The sequence below is a fragment of the Bufo bufo genome, chromosome 2 (genome assembly GCF_905171765.1).
Source record: "Bufo bufo chromosome 2, aBufBuf1.1, whole genome shotgun sequence".
In the NCBI taxonomy this organism is placed as follows: domain Eukaryota; kingdom Metazoa; phylum Chordata; class Amphibia; order Anura; family Bufonidae; genus Bufo; species Bufo bufo.
In genome coordinates, this window is record NC_053390.1 from 832,697,864 (window position 1) to 832,721,531 (window position 23,668).

At 45.4% G+C, this 23,668-nt stretch overlaps 1 protein-coding gene across 1 annotated transcript in view; it reads right to left on the bottom strand.

Moving 5' to 3' along the window:
• The window catches only part of LOC120991098 (vomeronasal type-2 receptor 26-like), a 119,171-nt gene that overhangs the window by 55,193 nt on the left and 40,310 nt on the right, over positions 1 to 23,668 (bottom strand). The window contains exon 4 of the mRNA XM_040419990.1: positions 7,501 to 8,280. Coding sequence (XP_040275924.1) covers positions 7,501 to 8,280 — 780 coding nt within the window. The remainder of the gene's footprint in view (positions 1 to 7,500; positions 8,281 to 23,668) is intronic.

Genomic DNA, 23,668 nt, shown 5'->3' on the forward strand with positions numbered 1-23,668 from the left:
TTCAAAGATTCTTCTTTATTTTCATGACTATGAAGGCATCAAAACTATGAATTAACACATGTGGAATTATATACATAACAAACAAGTGTGAAACAACTGAAATTATGTCATATTCTAGGTTCTTCAAAGTAGCCACCTTTTGCTTTGATTACTGCTTTGCACACTCTTGGCATTCTCTTGATGAGCTTCAAGAGGTAGTCCCCTGAAATGGTCTTCCAACAGTCTTGAAGGAGTTCCCAGAGATGCTTAGCACTTGTTGGCCCTTTTGCCTTCACTCTGCGGTCCAGCTCACCCCAAACCATCTCGACTGGGTTCAGGTCCGGTGACTGTGGAGGCCAGGTCATCTGGCGCAGCACCCCATCACTCTCCTTCATGGTCAAATAGCCCTTACTTTCAAAGTTTTCCCAATTTTTCGGCTGACTGATTGACCTTCATTTCTTAAAGTAATGATGGCCACTCGTTTTTCTTTACTTAGCTGCTTTTTTCTTGCCATAATACACATTTTACAGTCTATTCAGTAGGACTATCAGCTGTGTATCCACCTGACTTCTCCTCAACGCAACTGATGGTCCCAACCCCATTTATAAGGCAAGAAATCCCACTTATTAAACCTGACACCTGTGAAGTGAAAACCTTTTCAGGGGACTACCTCTTGAAGCTCATCAAGAGAATGCCAAGAGTGTGCAAAGCAGTAATCCAAGCAAAAGGTGGCTACTTTGAGGAACCTAGAATATGACATATTTTCTGTTGTTTCACACTTGTTTGTTATGTATATAATTCCACATGTGTTAATTCATAGTTTTGATGCCTTCAATGTGAATCTACAATTTTCATAGTCATGAAAATAAATAAAACTCTTTGAATGAGAAGGTGTGTCCAAACTTTTGGTCTGTACTGTATATCTGCACTTACCTTTGTCTGAATTTGAATAAGGACTTAGATTTCTTACAAAATAAATACAATCCAATATTTTAAAATGCTCCCAAACCTTTTTTTATATCAGTGCAGTTGACTTTTATTCAAAATATTAGTATAATAAACATGAGGAACCAGCATTTACATACAAGCATCTTAGGGGAAGTTCACAACACCGTTTCTTTTTCTGTTCTTCTGATCTGTCAGAAGAATAAAAAAAAAACAGGATCCTGTAAAGAAACGGATCCTGTTGCAACAGTTGGCATCCGTTTGAGCCCTTCCGCATGCAGTACTTTTTTTCCCATCTAAAAATAATGAACTCAGATAGAAAGTTCTGGGGTAGGGCTTAGGGGGTGCTAGTCGGCGCTGACTGATTCACGCGCATAACAAAACACGAGGTGCATATTTAAATATATAACACTATATAACGACTATATAAACTGACTAGGGTCTCTGCTGCACCTGGTCTCTGCTGCACCTGGTCTCTGCTGCACTGTACTGTATTTTCCGCACTATAAGACGCACCTAGGTTTTAGAGTAGAACAATAAGAAAAATATTTTTTATTACACCTCAGGTCAGACCAGCAATCAGAACCCCAATGTTAATCAGACCTCAGATCAGACCCCCAATGCCTCAGGTCAAACCCCCAACCTTTCGCCATCTATCAGCCCCTATGTCAGCCATCAACCCCTTATGTCAGCCATCAGCCCCTTATGTCAGCCATCAGCCCCCCATGTCAGCTATAAGCCCCCCATGTCAGCCATCAGCCCCTTATGTCAGCCATCAGCCCCTTATGTCAGCCATCAGCCCCTTATTTGAGCCATCAGCCCCTTATGTCAGCCATCAACCCCTTATGTCAGCCATCAGCCCCCCATGTCAGCTATAAGCCCCCCATGTCAGCCATCAGCCCCCCATGTCAGCCATCAACCCCTTATGTCAGAGAGACCTCACGCTGTGCACTGCCCTGCACAGCCGATAGGACCAGGAAGCGTTGAGTACAGATCCTTCACCGCTTCCTAGTCCTCCTGTACTAATAAAGCGCTTCCATAATGGAAGCGCTTCATTAGTACCGCGTTAAAGACTGCCCTGATCGCCGCGGCCCAGCAAACAATCTTCCAGGGCCCGGTCCTGGGCCGCGGCCCGGCGGTTGGGGACCGCTGCTGTAGGCAATCAATGCTATAGATTCTGAATTCCATCCTTGTACTGTATGAAAACAAATGATACAAGGATTGTGGAGAAAGAGTGTACCAGGAGGGAGTTGAAGGGGTTTTGCCATCTCATGCGCAACTGCCCTCCATTCATTTGTATGGGGCCGCCTAAAATAGCTATTTCCATATACCCCATAGAAATGAATGGAAGCAGGGCCCGCGCAAACGTGGTGTGCTCCCATTCACTTCTATGAGAGCAGCGAGGAGCAGCGCTTGGTGGTGGACGGACCCTAGGAAATACGGGGTCCTCCAGCCACAGCTCTCCCTGCTCTGTTCTTAGGTCCCAGAGGTGGGACCCGCACATATCAGACAATGGGGGCATATCCTATCTCTACCTTATTCTATGTGCTATCCGTCCGGTCCTCCTACTGCTACTTGTTTTCTACCACTGGGAACAATGGCTGCAGTGGGCAGGTGTACGACCTCTGCAGCCACTCATTATAACGTAGACCTCTGAGGACAGTGATTGTCTGCAGCAGTTGTGTAAACAAGCATGGGAAAGAGGACTGGACCAGTAGCAGAATGCCACTGGAGAAACAGGTAAGGACACCATAATTTTTTTTTATTATTTTTATTTTATACCATTCAGGGGTATGTTCAAATGGGTAATTATTTCCGACAACCTCTTCGAGTTAGTAAGAAAAGAATTGACTATGAATAGCAGCAATGCCATCATATGACGCTCAGAATAAGGACAATTTGGAGATCCCAAGCTCATAATTACACAGTAAAGAGCGATAGGTCTCCAAGTAGCACACAGCATTTCAGAAAAGGAGTGTGTTAATCTTGAAAAAAAGTCACAAATTGAGAGTTACTTAGTGGAAAGAGAAGGGTCCTCAGTGTCACAAAGAATTTCTGGAGAGCTATACACTGATCTTATGGGATGGGGGGTGACCAAGTGTCCACTTTCGATAAAATTAACCACCTCAGCTCCCCTAGCTTAAACACCCTTAATGACCAGACCACTTTTTACACTTCTGCACTACACTACTTTCACCGTTTATTGCTCGGTCATGCAACTTACCACCCAAATGAATTTTACCTCTTTTTCTTCTCACTAATAGAGCTTTCATTTGGTGGTATTTCATTGCTGCTGACATTTTTACTTTTTTTTGTTATTAATCGAAATTTTACGAAATTTTTGCAAAAAAATGTCATTTTTCACTTTCAGTTGTAAAATTTTTTAAAAAAACGACATCCATATATAATTTTTTCTCTAAATTTATTGTTCTACATGTCTTTGATAAAAAAAAATGTTTGGGTAAAAAAAAAATGGTTTGGGTAAAGGTTATAGCGTTTACAAACTATGGTACAAAATTGTGAATTTCCGCTTTTTGAAGCAGCTCTGACTTTCTGAGCACCTGTCATGTTTCCTGAGGTTCTAAAATGGCCAGAAAGTACAAACACCCCACAAATGACCCCATTTTGGAAAGTAAACACCCGAAGGTATTCGCTGATAGGCATAGTGAGTTCATAGAACTTTTTATATTTTGTCAGAAGTTAGCGGAAAATGATGATTTATTTTTTTTTCTTACAAAGTCTCATATTCCACTAACTTGTGACAAAAAATAAAAACTTCCATGAACTCACTATGCCCATCACGAAATAACTTGGGGTGTCTTCTTTCCAAAATGGGGTCACTTGTGGGGTATTTATACTGCCTGGCATTCTAGGGGCCCTAATGTGTGAGAAGTAGTTTGAAATCAAAATGTGTAGAAAATGACCTGTGAAATCCTAAAGGTGCTCTTTGGAATGTGGGCCCCTTTGCCCACCTAGGCTGCAAAAAAGTGTCACACATCTGGTATTGCCGTACTCAGGAGAAGTTGGGGAATTTGTTTTGGGGTGTCATTTTATATATACCCATGCTGGGTGAGAGAAATATCTTGGCAAAAGACAACCTTTCCCATTTTTTTATACAAAGTTGGCATTTGACCAAGAGATTTATCTCACCCAGCATGGGTATATGTAAAATGACACCCCAAAACACATTGCCCAACTTCTCCTGAGTACGGCGATACCAGATGTGTGACACTTTTTTGCAGCCTAGATGCGCAAAGGAGCCCACATTCCTTTTATGAGGGCATTTTTAGACATTTGGATCCCAGACTTCTTCTCACGCTTTAGGGCCCCTAAAATGCCAGGGCAGTATAAATACCCCACATGTGACCACATTTTGGAAAGAAGACACCCCAAGGTATTCAATGAGGGGCATGGCGAGTTCATAGAACTTTTTTTTTTTTGGCACAAGTTAGCGGAAATTGTTTTTTTTTTGTTTTTTCTCACAAAGTCTCCCTTTCCGCTAACTTGGGACAAAAATTTCAATCTTTCATGGACTCAATATGCCCCTCACGGAACACCTTGGGGTGTCTACTTTCCGAAAAGGGGTCACATGTGGGGTATTTATACTGCCCTGGCATTTTAGGGGCCATAAAGCGTGAGAAGAAGTCTGGAATATAAATGTCTAAAACATTTTACGCATTTGGATTCCGTGAGGGGTATGGTGAGTTCATGTGAGATTTTATTTTTTGACACAAGTTAGTGGAATATGAGACTTTGTAAGAAAAAAATAAAAAATAAAAAAAAATTAATTTCCGCTAACTTGGGCCAAAAAAATGTCTGAATGGAGCCTTACAGGGGGGTGATCAATGACAGGGGGGTGATCAGGGAGTGTATATGGGGTTATCACCCCCCTGTCATTGATCACCCCCCTGTAAGGCTCCATTCAGACGTCCGTAAGTGTTTTGCTGATCAGCGGTGTCCGTGTTTTGCGGATCCACGGATCCGCAAAACACATACGGACGTCTGAATGCAGCCTTACAGGGGGGTGATCAATGACAGGGGGGTGATCAGGGAGTCTATATGGGGTGATCACCCCCCTGTCATTGATCACCCCCCTGTAAAACTCCATTCAGACGTCCGTATGTGTTTTGCGGATCCGATCCATGTATCCGTGGATCCGTAAAAAAACATACGGACGTCTGAATGGAGCCTTACAGGGGGGTGATCAATGACAGGGGGGTGATCAGGGAGTCTATATGGGGTGATCACCCCCCTGTAAGGCTCCATTCAGACGTCTGTATGTGTTTTGCGGATCCGATCCATGTATCCGTGGATCCGTAAACAACATACGGACGTCTGAATGGAGCCTTACAGGGGGGTGATCAATGACAGGGGGGTGATCAATGACAGGGGGGTGATAAGGGAGTCTATATGGGGTGATCACTCCCCTGTCATTGATCACCCCCCTGTAAGGCTCCATTCAGACGTCCGTATGTGTTTTGCGGATCCGATCCATGTATCCGTGGATCCGTAAAAAACATACGGACGTCTGAATGGAGCCTTACAAGGGGGTGATCAATGACAGGGGGGTAATCAATGACAGGGGGGTGATCAGGGAGTCTATATGGGGTGATCACCCCCTTGTCATTGATCACCCCCCTGTAAGGCTCCATTCAGACGTCTGTATGTGTTTTGCGGATCCGATCCATGTATCCGTGGATCCGTAAACAACATACGGACGTCTGAATGGAGCCTTACAGGGGGGTGATCAATGACAGGGGGGTGATCAATGACAGGGGGGTGATAAGGGAGTCTATATGGGGTGATCACTCCCCTGTCATTGATCACCCCCCTGTAAGGCTCCATTCAGACGTCCGTATGTGTTTTGCGGATCCGATCCATGTATCCGTGGATCCGTAAAAAACATACGGACGTCTGAATGGAGCCTTACAAGGGGGTGATCAATGACAGGGGGGTAATCAATGACAGGGGGGTGATCAGGGAGTCTATATGGGGTGATCACCCCCTTGTCATTGATCACCCCCCTGTAAGGCTCCATTCAGATGTCCGTATGTGTTTTGCGGATCCAATCCATGTATCCGTGGATCTGTAAAAAACATACGGACGTCGGAATGGAGCCTTACAGGGGGGTGATCAATGACAGGGGGGTGATCAATGACAGAGGGGTGATCAGGGAGTCTATATAAGGTGATCACCCCCCTGTCATTGATCACCCCCCTGTAAGGCTCCATTCAGACGTCCGTATGTGTTTTGCGGATCCGATCCATATATCCGTGGATCTGTAAAAAACATACGGACGTCTGAATGGAGCCTTACAGGGGGGTGATCAATGACAGGGGGGTGATCAATGACAGGGGGGTGATCAGGGAGTCTATATAGGGTGATCACCCCCCCTGTCATTGATCACCCCCCTGTAAGGCTCCATTCAGATGTCCGTATGTGTTTTGCGGATCCGATCCATGTATCAGTGGATCTGTAAAAAACATACGGACGTCTGAATGGAGCCTTACAGGGGGGTGATCAATGACAGGGGGGTGATCAGGGAGTCTATATGGGGTGATCACCCCCCTATCATTGATCACCCCCCTGTAAGGCTCCATTCAGACGTCCGTATGTGTTTTGCGGATCTGATCCATGGATCCGTGGATCCGTAAAAAACATACGGACGTCTGAATGGAGCCTTACAGGGAGGTGATCAATGACAGGGGGGTGATCAGGGAGTCTATATGGGATTATCACCCCCCGGTAAGGCTCCATTCAGACGTCTGTATGTGTTTTGCGGATCCGATCCATGTATCCGTGGATCCGTAAAAAACATACGGACGTCTGAATGGAGCCTTACAGGGGGGTGATTAATGACAGGGGGTGATCAATGACAGGGGGGTGATAAGGGAGTCTATATGGGGTGATCACTCCCCTGTCATTGATCACCCCCCTGTAAGGCTCCATTCAGAGGCCTGTATGTGTTTTGCGGATCCGATCCATGTATCCGTGGATCCGTAAAAAACATACGGACGTCTGAATGGAGCCTTACAAGGGGGTGATCAATGACAGGGGGGTGATCAGGGAGTCTATATGGGGTGATCAGGGGTGATCAGGGGTTAATAAGTGACAAGGGGGGGGTGTAGTGTAGTGGTGTTTGGTGCTACTTATTACAGAGCTGCCTGTGTCCTCTGGTGGTCGATCCAAGCAAAAGGGACCACCAGAGGACCAGGTAGCAGGTATATTAGACGCTGTTATCAAAACAGCGTCTAATATACCTGTTAGGGGTTAAAAAAAATCGCATCTCCAGCCTGCCAGCGAACGATCGCCGCTGGCAGGCTGGAGATCCACTCGCTTACCTTCCGATCCTGTGTGCGCGCGTTCACAGGAAATCTTGCGTCTCGCGAGATGACGTACGGATGCGTCCAGGAGGAATGAATTGACCGCCTCCAGGACGCATCCGTGCGTTAGGCGGTCGGGAGGTGGTTAATGAGGTCAGGGCTGGATGTGACAGTTTGATGCTACTGTATAATATTAGTTATATCATCTGTCCTCTGAACCACTGATTGTACAGATAGATTGTATATTACTTACTTTATGTCTTAGTCCATGTGTCTGTAAACTAGATTTTTTTAGTACAATTCTATTCAGAACATGAGCCAGAACGTAGACTGATGTGTAGACATAGTACAGAGTGTGACCATTATACATCTGATTAGGGAAGCCATATATCTCACTGCAGTTAACTGTAGGTTTATCTTTATAAATCAGCTTAAAAAATTGATTTTTATATTTATTTTTAGTCAGACATCCATAAATGATAAACCAAAGATCTTCCAGCAGTGGGTCATTTGGACGGGTCATGGGGTTCACACTTTGAATGACATTAAACTTGGGGATTACTTTCTTCGGTGGCATAAACATTAAGCTGCAGTTGACCAATTGATAATATTCACGTCCTAAATTCATAATACTAATCCAGGACTCATGAAGGATCAATGTGATATTTTCCACTTGAGCTCTGTAGATAGTGTGGGCATAACCCCTGTTAAAAAGACCAGAAACCACTATGACTTTAGCACGTGATTTTAGAATTTTCTCCATCCCCATTTCGTTCATAGTGTAATCATATTTATCTAATTTGATGATAAAATCTACACAGATCTCGTGCTGAGTCATCATTTTACTAAGCGTTTCTGACTCCATTTCACCATTTCCATTGTCTGTTGTAATGATCCCAACCCAGTTCCATCCAAAGTACTTCAGAATCTTCACAATAGCTTCATATCGAGCCTGGTCATCAGGAGTGATCTGATATGATGTTGGATATGAGACTCTATCACTCAGGAGAGGGTCAGAAGGTCCATAATTGATCTATAATAATAATAATCTTTATTTTTACAGCAGCAACATATTCTGCAGCACTTTACAATCCAGGGGTTCATGTACTAACAGAGTCATAAATAACATAGCAACAAACAACTCAACAATAAAACAAGAGGAATGAGGGCCCTACTCACAAGAGCTTACAACTAGTGTTGATCAAGCACCAAAGTGCTCGGGTGTTCGGGTGCTCACAATGGAAGTCAATGGGAGAACCCGAGCATTAAACTAGGCACCCCCTGCTCTGAAGAGGGGAGGGTGTCTGGTTCATAGGAAAAGGTCAGAAATTTATTGAAACACCACTGAAATGGTTCAGGAACAGCATGGGGAGGATGTCTAGATGCATCTTGGACTCCCAGGTCGCTTCTGGGAACGTCAGTAGGACTATCAGCTGTGTATCCACCTGACTTCTCCTCAACGCAACTGATGGTCCCAACCCCATTTATAAGACAAGAAATCCCACTTATTAAACCTGACAGGGCACACCTGTTAAGTGAAAACCATTTCAGGGGACTACCTCTTGAAGCTCATCAAGAGAATGCCAAGAGTGTGCAAAGCAGTAATCAAAGCAAAAGGTGGCTACTTTGAAGAACCTAGAATATGACATATTTTCAGTTGTTTCACACTTGTTTGTTATGTATATAATTCCACATGTGTTAATTCATAGTTTTGATGCCTTCAGTGTGAATCTACAATTTTCATAGTCATGAAAATAAAGAAAACTCTTTGAATGAGAAGGTGTGTCCAAACTTTTGGTCTGTACTGTATATCTGCACTTACCTTTGTCTGAATTTGTATAAGGACTTAGATTTCTTACAAAATAAATACAATCCAATATTTTAAAATGCTCCCAAACCTTTTTTTTTATCAGTGCAGTTGACTTTTATTCAAAACTTTTAGTATAATAAACATGAGGAACCAGCATTTACATACAAGCGTCTTAGGGGGAGTTCACATCACCGTTTCATTTTCTGTTCTTCTGATCTGTCAGAAGAATAAAAAAAAAAAACAGGATCCTGTAAAGAAACGGATCCTGTTGCAACAGATGGCATCCGTTTGAGCCCTTCCGCATGCAGTACTTTTTTTCCCATCTAAAAATATTGAACTCAGATAGAAAGTTCTGGGGTGGGGCTTAGGGGATGCTAGTCGGGGCTGACTGATTCACGCGCATAACAAAACACAAGGTGCATATTTAAATATATAACACTATATAACGACTATATAAACTGACTAGGGTCTCTGCTGCACCTGGTCTTGTAACGGTCACGTCCACACACACACAGGGGGAAGGGTAGTGACCACTGCGCTCCACCCTCACCCCTGGCCCTGCCTACTTGCCTCACGAGTCCTGATGACAGGGGACAACTGGACGGCAGTCCCTAACTTAGGATATGTGCAGGGAAGACAGACAAGACAAAATACGGAACATGAACGGACCGGGTCAGAACCAAGAGAGCTACGCAGTACAACGGATTAAGCAAAGAATGGTCAGGAGAAGCCGGGGTCAAATACCAGGAGAGTAGCGAAGTACAAGAGGAGTCCTAAGAGAGTAGTCAGGTGGGAGCCGAGGTCACAATACCAGGAAGGATTCGCAGTACAGGAGGAGCAGGCAGAGGATCGTCAGGGAACAGAAACAGGTAAGTATTCAGTAGTCCAACAAATAGCCAGGAACCTAGAAATTAACAGGCAACCTGTGGCCAGCAGGCTGCCTGTATTTATAGTGGGGAGTGAGGGTAATGTGACGTGGCCAGCGTCACATGACCGACAGGCCAACCAGTCGAGCACCGAGTGATCAGCTCGGCGCTGAAGGCAGACTAGGAGCAGGGTACCACCCAGCCAGCAAAGCCGCCCTGGGAATGAGGTCAAGCACAAATCCTCATTCCCAAAGCTAAGCAACAGGTCTGCGGGCAATGGGGGACCGAGTGCACCTTTGGAACCCCGTGACAGTACCCCCCCTTTTACGAGGGGCCACCAGACCCAAGACTTCAGGCAATGGCTTTTCAGGGTGTTCTAAATGAAATTTACGAACAAGTCTAGGAGCATGAACCTCCCTAGCAGGTACCCAAGATCTCTCTTCAGGTCCATACCCCTTTCAGTGAATCAGGTACTGCAAGGCATTACGCACCTTCCTGACATCCACTATTTTAGACACCACATACTCGACAGCATCATTAACAAGAACCGGCGGAGGCGAGGCTTTTGATGGTACTACTGGTTCAAAATATTTTTTAAGCAGAGATTTATGGAACACATTATGAATGTGGAATGACTCGGGCAGCTCTAACCTAAAAGATACCGGGTTAATCACCTTCGTGATCTTATATGGTCCAATAAAACGAGGAGCAAATTTTTTAGAAGTTACCTTGAGAGATAGATTCTTGGAGGACAACCATACTTTATCCCCAACCTGAAAGTTCACCCCCCTTGAACGTCTCCTATCGGCCTTGAGTTTTTGAGAACTTTGAGCCTTTTCTAGGTTCGATTGAACCCGGGCCCAAACTGTGCACAGTTCGGAGGAGAGTTTATCCGCTTCAGGGTTAGAGGAGGAGACGGACGACCCAGAATGAAAACGGGGATGAAAACCATGGTTACAAAAGAAAGGGGAGACCCCAGCAGAAGAATTGACACAGTTATTCAAAGCAAATTCAGCCAACGGAAGAAATTTGACCCATAATTGCTGGTTATCAGCAACATACAACCTCAAGAATTGTTCCACAGACTGATTAAGGCGTTCAGTCTGCCCATTACTCTCAGGATGGTAGGCGGAAGAAAAAGACAATGAAATTTTACATCTTTGACAGAAGGCCCTCCAGAATTTGGACACAAACTGCACACCCCTGTCAGAAACAATGTTTTCCGGGATGCCATGTAAACGAACAATCTCTCTCACAAAAATAGACACCAGGGTTTTAGCATTCGGAAGTTTAGACAGGGGAATGAAATTATCCATCTTGCTAAACCTATCGACCACTACCCAAACCACAGTCTTACCCTCCGCCAGCGGTAGGTCAGTTATAAAGTCCATCGAGATATGGGACCAGGGTCTACTGGGAATGGGTAGGGATCGTAGGTTACCAGCAGGGCGAGTCCTAGGTGTCTTAGACCTGGCACAAACCTCACAGGCTGACACGTAGGACTTGACATCCCTGGTCAGAGTGGGCCACCAATAGGATCTAGAAACCAGATCCTTAGTGCCCTCAACACACGGATGTCCACAAAAGGCAGAATCGTGACACTCCCCCAACAGCTGGAGACGAAATTGTACGGGAACAAACAACTTATCTGTTGGGGTGGATGCCGGTACCCGATGTTGTTCAGCCTTAATGCGAGCCGAGATATCCTGGGTTAGAGCTGCTAAGAAGATGTTTGCTGGTTGGATGGATTCAGGCGGCGTCTCAGTGGGTTGAAAGGCATGGAAGCTCCCGGATAATGCGTCTGCTTTCACATTTTTACTTCCCGGCCTGAACGTAATGGAGAAATCAAAACGGGTAAAAAACAGAGCCCATCGGGCTTGTCGGGGATTCAACCTCTTAGCCGACTCGAGAAACATTAGGTTTTTATGATCAGTGACAACAGTTACTCGATGCCTTGCCCCCTCCAAAAAATGCCTCCACTCCTCAAATGCCCATTTAATAGCCAGCAGCTCCCTATTCCCAATGTCGTAGTTTCTCTCCGTGGGAGAGAATTTCCTGGAGAAGAAGGCACACGGTCTCAGGTTAGTGAGGCTAGCAGGACCCTGTGAAAGAACTGCTCCTGCGCCGTCCTCGGACGCATCTACCTCCACAATAAAGGGTCTCTCCTGATCAGGCTGGATCAGAATGGGGGCGCTACTAAATGCCTTTTTTAATGTTTCAAATGAAGAAATGGCCTTGGTAGACCAATTCTCCAAATCCGCCCCTTTCTTAGTAAGGTCGGTCAATGGCTTAGCAATTACAGAAAAATTCATGATAAATTTACGATAGTAATTAGCAAAACCCAAAAACCGTTGTAAAGCCTTTAAGGATGAAGGCCTTACCCATTCCTTAATTGCTAAAACCTTACCAGGATCCATATTAAAGGCGTGAGGAGTCAAAACATGCCCTAGAAACAGTATCTCCTGTACACCAAAGACACATTTCTCTTGCTTAGCAGATAGCTGGTTCTCCCTCAACACCTCTAATACTTGTTTGACATGAGACACATGAGATTCGAAATCAGGAGAGAATATCAAAATGTCGTCAAGATAGACAATAATAAATTTACCTAAAAACTCTCTAAGAATATTGTTCATTATGTTTCGGAACACAGCTGGGGCATTGCTGAGTCCAAAAGGCATCACCTGATATTCAAAGTGTCCTATCGGAGTATTGAACGCTGTCTTCCATTCGTCTCCCTCCTTGATTCGGATTAGATTGTATGCCCCTTTCAGGTCAATCTTGGAAAACCAGGTTGCCACCAGAACCTGGTTAAATAAGTCCGGAATCAATGGGAGAGAGTATCTATTTTGGACAGTGATCTTATTTAGTCTCCGGTAATCAATACAAGGCCTAAGACCACCATCCCTCTTTTTAACAAAGAAATACCCTGCTCCCATAGGAGAGACTAAAGGTCTAATATGCCCATTAGCAAGGCTCTCCTTAATATAATCTTCCATAGCCTTGCGTTCGGGCCCTGAAAGATTATAAATTCGCCCTTTAGGAAATTCGGCACCCTCTATTAGCTCTATGGCGCAATCATACGGTCTATGGGGCGGTAGAACCTCTGGAATAGGGGATGAGAATACATCAGAATATTCATTAATAACTGAAGGTAATGTATTAGACCTTACTGAAACCCCAGCCTGGACCACGGACAAGCATGAGTCACACTTAGGTCCCCATTTCACCAACTCTCCTTTGAACCAATCAATTGTGGGGTTATGTAAACGGAGCCAAGGCAACCCTAGTACCACCTCAACCGGTAGGTTCTCCAAGACAAAAAGAGAACATCTCTCAGAGTGGCACACACCCACGGTCAGAGAAATTTCAGAGGTACATGACCTCACCGTACCACCAATCAGGGGAGTAGCATCAATAGCCATGACATGGATAGGTGTAGGTAAAGCAAACATTGGAATACCCAATTTACTAGCAAATTCTGAGTCAATAAAGCTGGCCGCTGAACCGGAATCAATAAAGGCCTTACCCTGCCACTTATTAACCCCCAGAGAAATTGTTATGGGTACCAAAAGCTTATATTTAGAAAAATCAGGGTGTACCTGGTCTTTAGGTTGTCTTGCCTTAGGAGACTTGTCAGAGAGGACCCTCTTAGGACACTTGTTGATCCAATGGCCAGGATCTCCACAGTAGAAGCACTCTCCGCGTCTGCGACGAAGATTACCCCGGGTCATGCCAACCTGCATGGGATCCTCGGTGGAGACCTCAGTGTTGTCCCTGGAAAAGGCCTCTGGCTGGACCACCATCTGAGAACAGAACTGTCGTTCCTGTCGTCTCTCTCTAACTCGTCGGTCAAGTCGGACAACTAGGGTCATCATCTCCTCTAAGGTCTCTGGAACTTGATAACTGACTAATAGATCTTTTAAAATATCAGACAGACCAGACCTAAACTGACTCTTCAGGGCTGGTTCATTCCATCCAGAGGGGACACACCACCGTCTGAATTGGGTGCAATACTCCTCCGCAGGGAGATGGCCCTGAACCAGTGCCCTAAGAGCCGTCTCGGCTACCAGGGCCCTGTCTGGTTCGTCATAGAGGGTACCCAGGGCCTGAAAAAAAACCTCCACGGAAGTCAGACAACTGGCCCCAGGAGGTAACGAGAATGCCCAGTCCTGGGGATCACCCTGTAGTAGAGAAATAATAATCCCCACGCGTTGGCTCTCGGGACCGGAGGACACGGGGCGCAAACGGAAGTAGAGTTTGCAACTCTCCTTAAAGGAGAGAAACCTCCTCCGGTCTCCAGAAAAGGGTTCTGGGAGATTGATCTGGGGTTCAACATGTGGACTGGGGGGCAGAGGAGTGGAAGAACCTTGCCCTAACTCAAAAGAACGGAGTTTCCCTCCTAGCTCCTGCACCATCTGTGTCAAGTTAGAGACATGGTCAGTCAGGGTAATAAGAGGATTCATGATACAGTGGTTGTTGGGCCTGTTAATCTGTAACGGTCACGTCCACACACACACAGGGGGAAGGGTAGTGACCACTGCGCTCCACCCTCACCCCTGGCCCTGCCTACTTGCCTCACGAGTCCTGATGACAGGGGACAACTGGACGGCAGTCCCTAACTTAGGATATGTGCAGGGAAGACAGACAAGACAAAATACGGAACATGAACGGACCGGGTCAGAACCAAGAGAGCTACGCAGTACAACGGATTAAGCAAAGACTGGTCAGGAGAAGCCGGGGTCAAATACCAGGAGAGTAGCGAAGTACAAGAGGAGTCCTAAGAGAGTAGTCAGGTGGGAGCCGAGGTCACAATACCAGGAAGGATTCGCAGTACAGGAGAAGCAGGCAGAGGATCGTCAGGGAACAGGATCAGGTAAGTATTCAGTAGTCCAGCAAATAGCCAGGAACCTAGAAATTAACAGGCAACCTGTGGCCAGCAGGCTGCCTGTATTTATAGTGGGGAGTGAGGGTCATGTGACGTGGCCAGCGTCACATGACCGACAGGCCAACCAGTCGAGCACCGAGTGATCAGCTCGGCGCTCAAGGCAGACTAGGAGCAGGGAACCACCCAGCCAGCAAAGCCGCCCTGGGAATGAGGTCAAGCACAAATCCTCATTCCCAAAGCTAAGCAACAGGTCTGCGGGCAATGGGGGGCCGAGTGCACCTTCGGAACCCCGTGACAGGTCTCTGCTGCACTGGTCTCTGAGGCACTGGTTTCTGCTGCCCTGTACTGTATTTTCCGCACCATAAGACGCACCTGGGTTATAGAGTAGAACAATAAGAAAAATATTTTTTATTACACCTCAGGTCAGACCAGCAATCAGAACCCCAATGTTAATCAGACCTCAGATCAGACCCCCAATGCCTCAGGTCAAACCCCCAACCTTTCGCCATCTATCAGCCACTATGTCAGCCATCAACCCCTTATGTCAGCCATCAGCCCCTTATGTCAGCCATCAGCCCCCCATGTCAGCTATAAGCCCCCCATGTCAGCCATCAGCCCCTTATGTCAGCCATCAGCCCCTTATGTCAGCCATCAGCCCCTTATTTGAGCCATCAGCCCCTTATTTGAGCCATCAGCCCCTTATGTCAGCCATCAACCCCTTATGTCAGCCATCAGCCCCCCATGTCAGCTATAAGCTACCCATGTCAGCCATCAGCCCCCCATGTCAGCCATCAACCCCTTATGTCAGAGAGACCTCACGCTGTGCACTGCCCTGCACAGCCGATAGGACCAGGAAGCGTTGAGTACAGATCCTTCACCGCTTCCTAGTCCTCCTGTACTAATGAAGCGCTTCCATAATGGAAGCGCTTCATTAGTACCGCATTAAAGACTGCCCTGATCGCCGCGGCCCAGCAAACAATCTTCCAGGGCCCGGTCCTGGGCCGCGGCCCGGCGGTTGGGGACCGCTGCTGTAGGCAATCAATGTTATAGATTCTGAATTCCATCCTTGTACTGTATGAAAACTAATGATACAAGGATTGTGGAAAAAGAGTGTATCAGGAGGGAGTTGAAGGGGTTTTGCCATCTCATGCGCAACCGACCTCCATTCATTTGTATGGGGCCGCCTAAAATAGCTATTTACATATGCCCCATAGAAATGAATGGAAGCAGGGCCCGCGCAAACGTGGTGTGCTCCCATTCACTTCTATGAGAGCAGCGAGGAGCAGCGCTTGGTGGTGGACGGACCCTAGGAAATACGGGGTCCTCCAGCCACAGCTCTCCCTGCTCTGTTCTTAGGTCCCAGAGGTGGGACCCGCACCTATCAGACAATGGGGGCATATCCTATCTCTACCTTATTCTATGTGCTATCCGTCCGGTCCTCCTACTGCTACTTGTTTTCTACCACTGGGAACAATGGCTGCAGTGGGCAGGTGTACGACCTCTGCAGCCACTCATTATAACGTAGACCTCTGAGGACAGGGATTGTCTGCAGCAGTTGTGTAAACAAGCATGGGAAAGAGGACTGGACCAGTAGCAGAATGCCACTGGAGAAACAGGTAAGGACACCATAATTTTTTTTTATTATTTTTATTTTATACCATTCAGGGGTATGTTCAAATGGGTAATTATTTCCGACAACCTCTTCGAGTTAGTAAGAAAAGAATTGACTATGAATAGCAGCAATGCCATCATATGACGCTCAGAATAAGGACAATTTGGAGATCCCAAGCTCATAATTACACAGTAAAGAGCGATAGGTCTCCAAGTAGCACACAGCAGTTCAGAAAAGGAGTGTGTTAATCTTGAAAAAAAGTCACAAATTGAGAGTTACTTAGTGGAAAGAGAAGGGTCCTCAGTGTCACAAAGAATTTCTGGAGAGCTATACACTGATCTTATGGGATGGGGGGTGACCAAGTGTCCACTTTCGATAAAATTAACCACCTCAGCTCCCCTAGCTTAAACCCCCTTAATGACCAGACCACTTTTTACACTTCTGACCTACACTACTTTCACCGTTTATTGCTCGGTCATGCAACTTACCACCCAAATGAATTTTACCTCTTTTTCTTCTCACTAATAGAGCTTTCATTTGGTGGTATTTCATTGCTGCTGACATTTTTACTTTTTTTGTTATTAATCGAAATTTTAACGAAATTTTTGCAAAAAAATGTCATTTTTCACTTTCAGTTGTAATTTTTTTTTTAAAAAACGACATCCATATATAATTTTTTCTCTAAATTTATTGTTCTACATGTCTTTGATAAAAAAAAATGTTTGGGTAAAAAAAAAATGGTTTGGGTGAAAGTTATAGCGTTTACAAACTATGGTACAAAAATGTGAATTTCCGCATTTTGAAGCAGCTCTGACTTTCTGAGCACCTGTCATGTTTCCTGAGGTTCTACAATGGCCAGAAAGTACAAACACCCCACAAATAACCCCATTTCGGAAAGTAGACACCCTAAGGTATTCGCTGATGGGCATAGTGAGTTCATAGAACTTTTTATTTTTTGTCACAAGTTTTTTTTTTATTTAACTTTATTTTTATTTTGAAAAGTCATAAAATTAGTACATAGACCAATATTAAACACATCAGTGTATATAATATAGCAATCATAAATATCCTTATACCCCCCCCCCCCCCCCATTGGCTGTCGTTCCCCTCAGTTTATTCAAGTGCAGCATACAATAAATACATTATATATATTTAGATATATCTACGTGGCTCTGCGTGCAACTCTCCGATTCCTTCCAATATCCTCATAAATTTTAATTTGTTGAAGGTATAGACCCCACTCCCTTGGAGAGGGCTGGGAGACAGAACCCCAGTACTTGACCAATATAGCTTTCGCTACCATCAATCCTCTCATCCAGATCCGTCTAACCTGGGGGGGACTTCCGTTTCTGAACCACAGTCTCCAAAGATCACTATCAAGATCCCCGGGTTATAGTTCATTAAGGATTCCTTTTGTAGGGCAGAGAAAACCTCATCCCAATATTTTCTTATTTTACTGCAACTCCATAACATGTGGACATAGTTCGCATTCACATATCCACATTTAGGGCAGCAACAGTCCCGGTCCCTATTTTGGGGAAATTTTCCTTGGGTTTTGGGCATATAGTACAGTCTATGGAGGATCTTAAATTGAATTGAATCTATGTGCACTGGAAACTGTCGCCCTTCTCACGTTCCTATAGATAGTGGGCCACTGTAAAGGAGGGCAATTCAACTCTTGCTCCCATTTACTTGGGCTTTTAAAAGGTGTTACAATTGCCAGTGCCATTCGGAGTTTAGCATATAATCTAGATATTTTCACCTTCTCATCCTTCTGGGCGTCACAGTAATCAAAAAATATATTCTCTCGTGGAAAAATACGACCCCTATTCCTAGAGGCTTCAAATACATGTTTCAAACGTGCATACATAAATACCTCTAATGGTGAACTATCATTGAAACCAAATTCCGAAAGTGATTTAAAGCGACCTAAATGAAAAAGGTGAGACACCATATAGATGCCATTTCGTGACCAATAACCAAAATCTGTAATTTTTAAGAATTCCTCCAGCCCCCCGTTCCCCCACAGAGGGGTGAAAACAAACGGACCGGGGACTTTAAGGATCTCCTTCAGCCTGTTCCACACCCTCTGTAGTGAGCAAGGGATCAGCAAGGACTTCCTCATTCCCATAGACCCAGTTTCCAAACATGCAAAAATATTCTCTATTGGACTGTCGATAACTTTATTCAAATTTCGTGAAAGTAAACTCTCTTTCCAATAACAACACCGCTGAATCTGTGCACAAAAATAATAACCTTGAAAAAAGGGTAGTGACAGCCCACCGTCTGCCTCCGACAACCATAGATATCTCTGCTTTATATGCACCCTCTTCCTGCCCCAAATTAGGTCATTAATCAAGGTCTCTAATCTATGAAAGAAGATATCATCAATCCAAATGGGCGAAGCACACATCGGGAACAAGACTATAGGTAAAATAATCATCCTGATCAATGCAATTCGATCTGTCTGTGCCAGTATCAATTTCCGCCAAGCGCCAACTTTGGTCCTAACTTTATTCAAAACTGGGGCCAAATTAAGCTCATAAAACCTACTTATAGGAACCCCGATCTTAACCCCCAAGTAATCCAAGGAATCATTAGGAGCCAAGACGCGGACTCGGCTCCCCACATCTACAGCTTTCCGGTTCAGCGGGAGGAGCGATGACTTTGTCCAGTTGATCATATAACCTGATAATTTACCATAGTGTTCTATTACCTCTATGACATACGGAAGGATTTTCCAACCCTGATCCAGAAACAGAATCACATCGTCTGCATACAAACTTATTTTATTGCTCACTTCCGCCACCCCGAAGCCTTCTATACGATTCTCCAAACGGATCCGACAAGCCAACGGTTCAATAAAAAGAGCGAAGAGGAGGGGAGACAGGGGGCAACCCTGTCTCATCCCTCTCCGCATCATAACAGGAGAAGAACTCATACCATTGATATTGATATATGCAACTGGCTGTTCATATAGCATTTGAGTCATTTCCAAAAATAGGTTCCCAAGGCCAAAATAAGACATCGTAGCCCAGAGAAAAGGCCACTCCATCCTGTCAAACGCCTTTGCGGCGTCTAATGACAGGATGGAGTGGTCCACACTGCCCCCAACAGACAAATTCAGATAGACCCTATATATACTCGTCTGTATTTGGCGGCCTGGGATAAAGCCCGTCTGGTCAGGCTGTACCAGATCAGCTATAACTTCAAGCGGTTAGCCAAAATTTTTGCGAAAATCTTTTAGTCCGTATTTAGGAGCGATATAGGTCTATATGACCCCACATCGCATGGGTCCTTCTCCTTTTTCAAGACCAGGATAATTACTGCCTCTCTAAATGATGGTGGTAAAGAGCCGAGTGCGCAGGATTCATTAAAAACTTGTAGAAGAATCGGCAAGAGAGATTTGGCATGGTACCTATAGATTTCAAACGGCAATCCATCTGGGCCGGGAGATGAACTATACTTTAGGAACGGGAGAGTCGCTTGGAGTTCCTCCAAGAGGATGGGGGAGTCCAACATCTCTCTATCTTGGGTAGGTAACTGGGGGAGCGCCAATTGTTGAAGGTATTGATCCATGTCAGTACGACTAAACATAGACTCAGATTTATAGAGGGTAGAATAATATTTCACAAATTCCTCTCTAATCTCCTCTGCGGATCTCACCCCAATTCCTTTTGGATTCCTAATTTCTTTTAAGGTGGTATCCTCTCTCTGGTTGGCCACCAAATGAGCCAAAAACCAGATTTGCAAAAACGATTCTGGCCTTGAAATAGAAGCTTGTGTTGTGCTTTTTTATATAAAAGTGTCTTAAGCTGAGAATTAGCCTCCTTTAATTGACTGATGAGTTGCTCCTTATGACAGTCAATTAATGCGGCACGCAAACTCCTTATTGAGTCTGTCAGTTGTTTTTCCCTATGTCGTAATTCCATTCTGAATCTATGGCCTTCAATGCGTCCCACACATAATGAATATGTGTTGAGCCTACGTTGAAGCCCCAAAATTCCTGAATATCCTGATCTACCCGGGATTGCTCCCCTATCACCTCAAACCAATGCGGGTTCAATTTAAAGGTTCTTCCTGAAGTTGGAGCCTCCACAAACACAATCAGAACTGGGGAATGATCCGAGATTCCATGAAGTTCGTACTTCATTCTCAGGACGCGACCGCACAGATCCCGACTTGCAAAGGCCAGATCAATACGGGACATGGACCCGTATGACTGGCTAAAACATGAGAAGATTTTTTTATTGCCGTAGAGGTGGCGCCAGATATCAACCAGCGCCAGCTCCTGGCACACAGCAGTCAAAGGGGACCCACTGTGACCGCGTCCAGAAAGCGAAGAGAACCGGTCCAGTTCAGGGTCAAGTACTGCATTAAAGTCACCTGCCACTAATAACCCACATTGATTTTTAGTAGATATATATTGGGCTAAATGAGAAAAAAACGTTGATTTAAATGGAGGGGGGATATAAATAAAAGCCAATATCACCTCCTGCCCTTTCCAATGCCCATGAAGAAATACATATCTCCCTTCTTTATCAATGGCACTGTCTAGCGGTTGGAACTCCATCCCTCGGTGAATATATACACTAACCCTTCTTGCATAAGAGGAGTAACAAGCATGGTACTCCAGAGAAGCCCATTTCCTTTTCAATGTATAAATCCTATCTGCTGTTGCATGGGTCTCTAATAGTACCACAATCGCAGGCAGATGTCGGACCACAAGGTCAAATACCACCGTCCTCTTCACTCTCCCAACCCTCTCACATTCCAACATAAAATGTTACACGGCATAACCTATGAGTAGAGGTATCCCGATCTCAGCGGAGAGGCACGCACAGCCACGAAACAGAGAACGGCAGCCAATCCCTCCCTTAACCCCACCCCCCAAAAAAAACCTGCATGGTTGATAAGGCATTTCACAATACCCATCAACCTCTCTCCTTCCACCAAACCTCTCCCCCGCCACCTCCCCTCATTAACCTCCCTCCTCACCACCTCTTCATACTATTTCATAAACCCCTAGAATCCAGCCATTGCGCCGCCTCCGCCTGTGTGGAGAAGAAGCGGACAGAGTCATTATATACCACTCTTAATTTAGCGGGATATAACATTGAGTACTTAATCTTAGCTGAGATCAGTCTTTTTTTAACCTCAAAAAAGGATCTTCTTTTACTTTGAGTCTCTCGGGAGAAGTCAGGGAATATTGATATCAGGTTGCTGTCAAAATGTGTTTCTGATACTTCTCTTTTGCGTCTAAGAACCCAGTCCCGGTCCTTTGAGCAAACAAATTTAGCTAATATTGCCCTAGGGGGGGCACCTGGAGGAGGTTTTTTAAAGGGTATTCTGTGGGCCCTTTCCACACAGAAGGAAGATGCATCGTAGTCTGGCCCCAAACTTTCTACCAACCACTTCTGGATAAATTTCGACGGATTATCCTGTTCTACCCCTTCTGGAAAGCCTACTAATCGCAAATTATGTCTACGTGATCTATCCTCCAGCTCTACCACTTTCCTTCTTAACCAAGTTCGATCTTCGTCTACTTCTTCTAATCTGTTCTTTAATACACCGTTCTCTACAGTGACAGAGTTAACTGCAGTTTCCAATTCCTTCACCTTTAGTCTCAGCTTCGTCATTTTGTCTCTTATTATGGTAACATCCCCTTGTACTACTGCAACTCTGCAACCGAGGTACTAGTAGCATTTACCACTCCCAGTATATCCTGCAGTTTATTATTAATGCTCTCAAAGCCTTCACTATGGGGAGAGCTGGTCTTTAATAAACCCTGTTCTAACCGGTCCGTGTTATCTAAACCTGACTCAACCTGAGGAACAGATCTCTGTACCCCTCCTCTAGTTTTGGGTGGTGGTGACTTCAAAAATTTATCTAATCGAGCATGTGGGCTCCCCCCTGATCCACCTTTTGGAGAGGTCAAACCACCTGATTTACGGTATTTTGGCGGCATTTTTAAATAAGTCAATATATTGTATCTATGTACACAGTTCCCACACAGCAATATCTCATATATATATATACAGAGCACCACCCATCAATATTAACAGGTACACATAGGAAAGAGATATAGATACTGGTTAGATATACACAACAGAGAGAGAGGTAAACACTGAGTCGATGTAAATACCGAAAACCCAGGGTAAATGCGAACTAACTGGTTACTTCCCCCAGATAACAGGCTAAAATAGAGTTGACAGCAGTTATATAACGGCCATATAGATGTAAATGGAGCAATCCCAATTAGTCTCTAAACAAATTGTTGAGGCTCAGCTTTAAGGTATATGTTCCATAAGTAAAGAGCAGGAGCAGGATACCCAGTGGGCGCACCTTCTTAAGTTCAATCTGCGGACACCAAGGTTTGGCTTTTCAGCCGCACAGATGCGATATCGGAGTGCCCCACAAAATCTCCTACTAGCAGCTGAGATTATCAGAAGGGCCAGTCTATCCAAAGGAAAGGAGGCAGGGTCCAGAGAGCTGTAAAACGAAGAGGGACTTTATGGGACTAACTGTTCGTCTGTACTTTACACAGAGAGGAGGGAGGTTCACCTGAGATTGCAACCTCAGACTCCAGTGACCACAGCAAATCACACCGCTGACAGCCCCAGGGCTCACAGCTGACAGCCACAAACAGCCGAGCTCTCCAACAGGAACCGAAAAAGACACAGCAGGCCGGGGGCACCTCACCACTACCGTCTCCCAACCGCGCCGGAGGTCAGCACATTCGGCATCAGGAAATCCCAATTCGTCCGCAAGGCATCTGGCACCGGACCCCTACTTCACCCACAGAAGCTGCAGCCCGATTTATCTGATGGCTTACCAGCTCCAACACCCAGCACCTCACAGGCCGCAAGACAGCATGCAGCAGGTCACGCCAGGGAGCGGGCGTCGGGTAAGGGAACAGAGCAGGCAGTGTACAGGTGGCCGATGGCAGGGGGCAGCAGGCGGCAGGATAAAGCAGGAGCCACAGCCCAGTGTAACAGGTGGCTTACCAGCTCCAGCACCCAACACCTCAAAGGCAGCGAAGCACCCTACAGCTGGTCACAGCAGGCAGCCGGCAGTAGGCAGTGGGTCAAGGCAGTCAGCTTACGAAGGATCACGGCGGGCAGCAGGCGGCAGGATAAGATAGATCAAAGTCCCATCTAGGCTCGACTAGCCAGGCCTGGCCAGGGGGCAGCATTCATTAGGATCCACATCAAAGAGCGAGGCGAGGCGGAGAGAGAGAGAGGA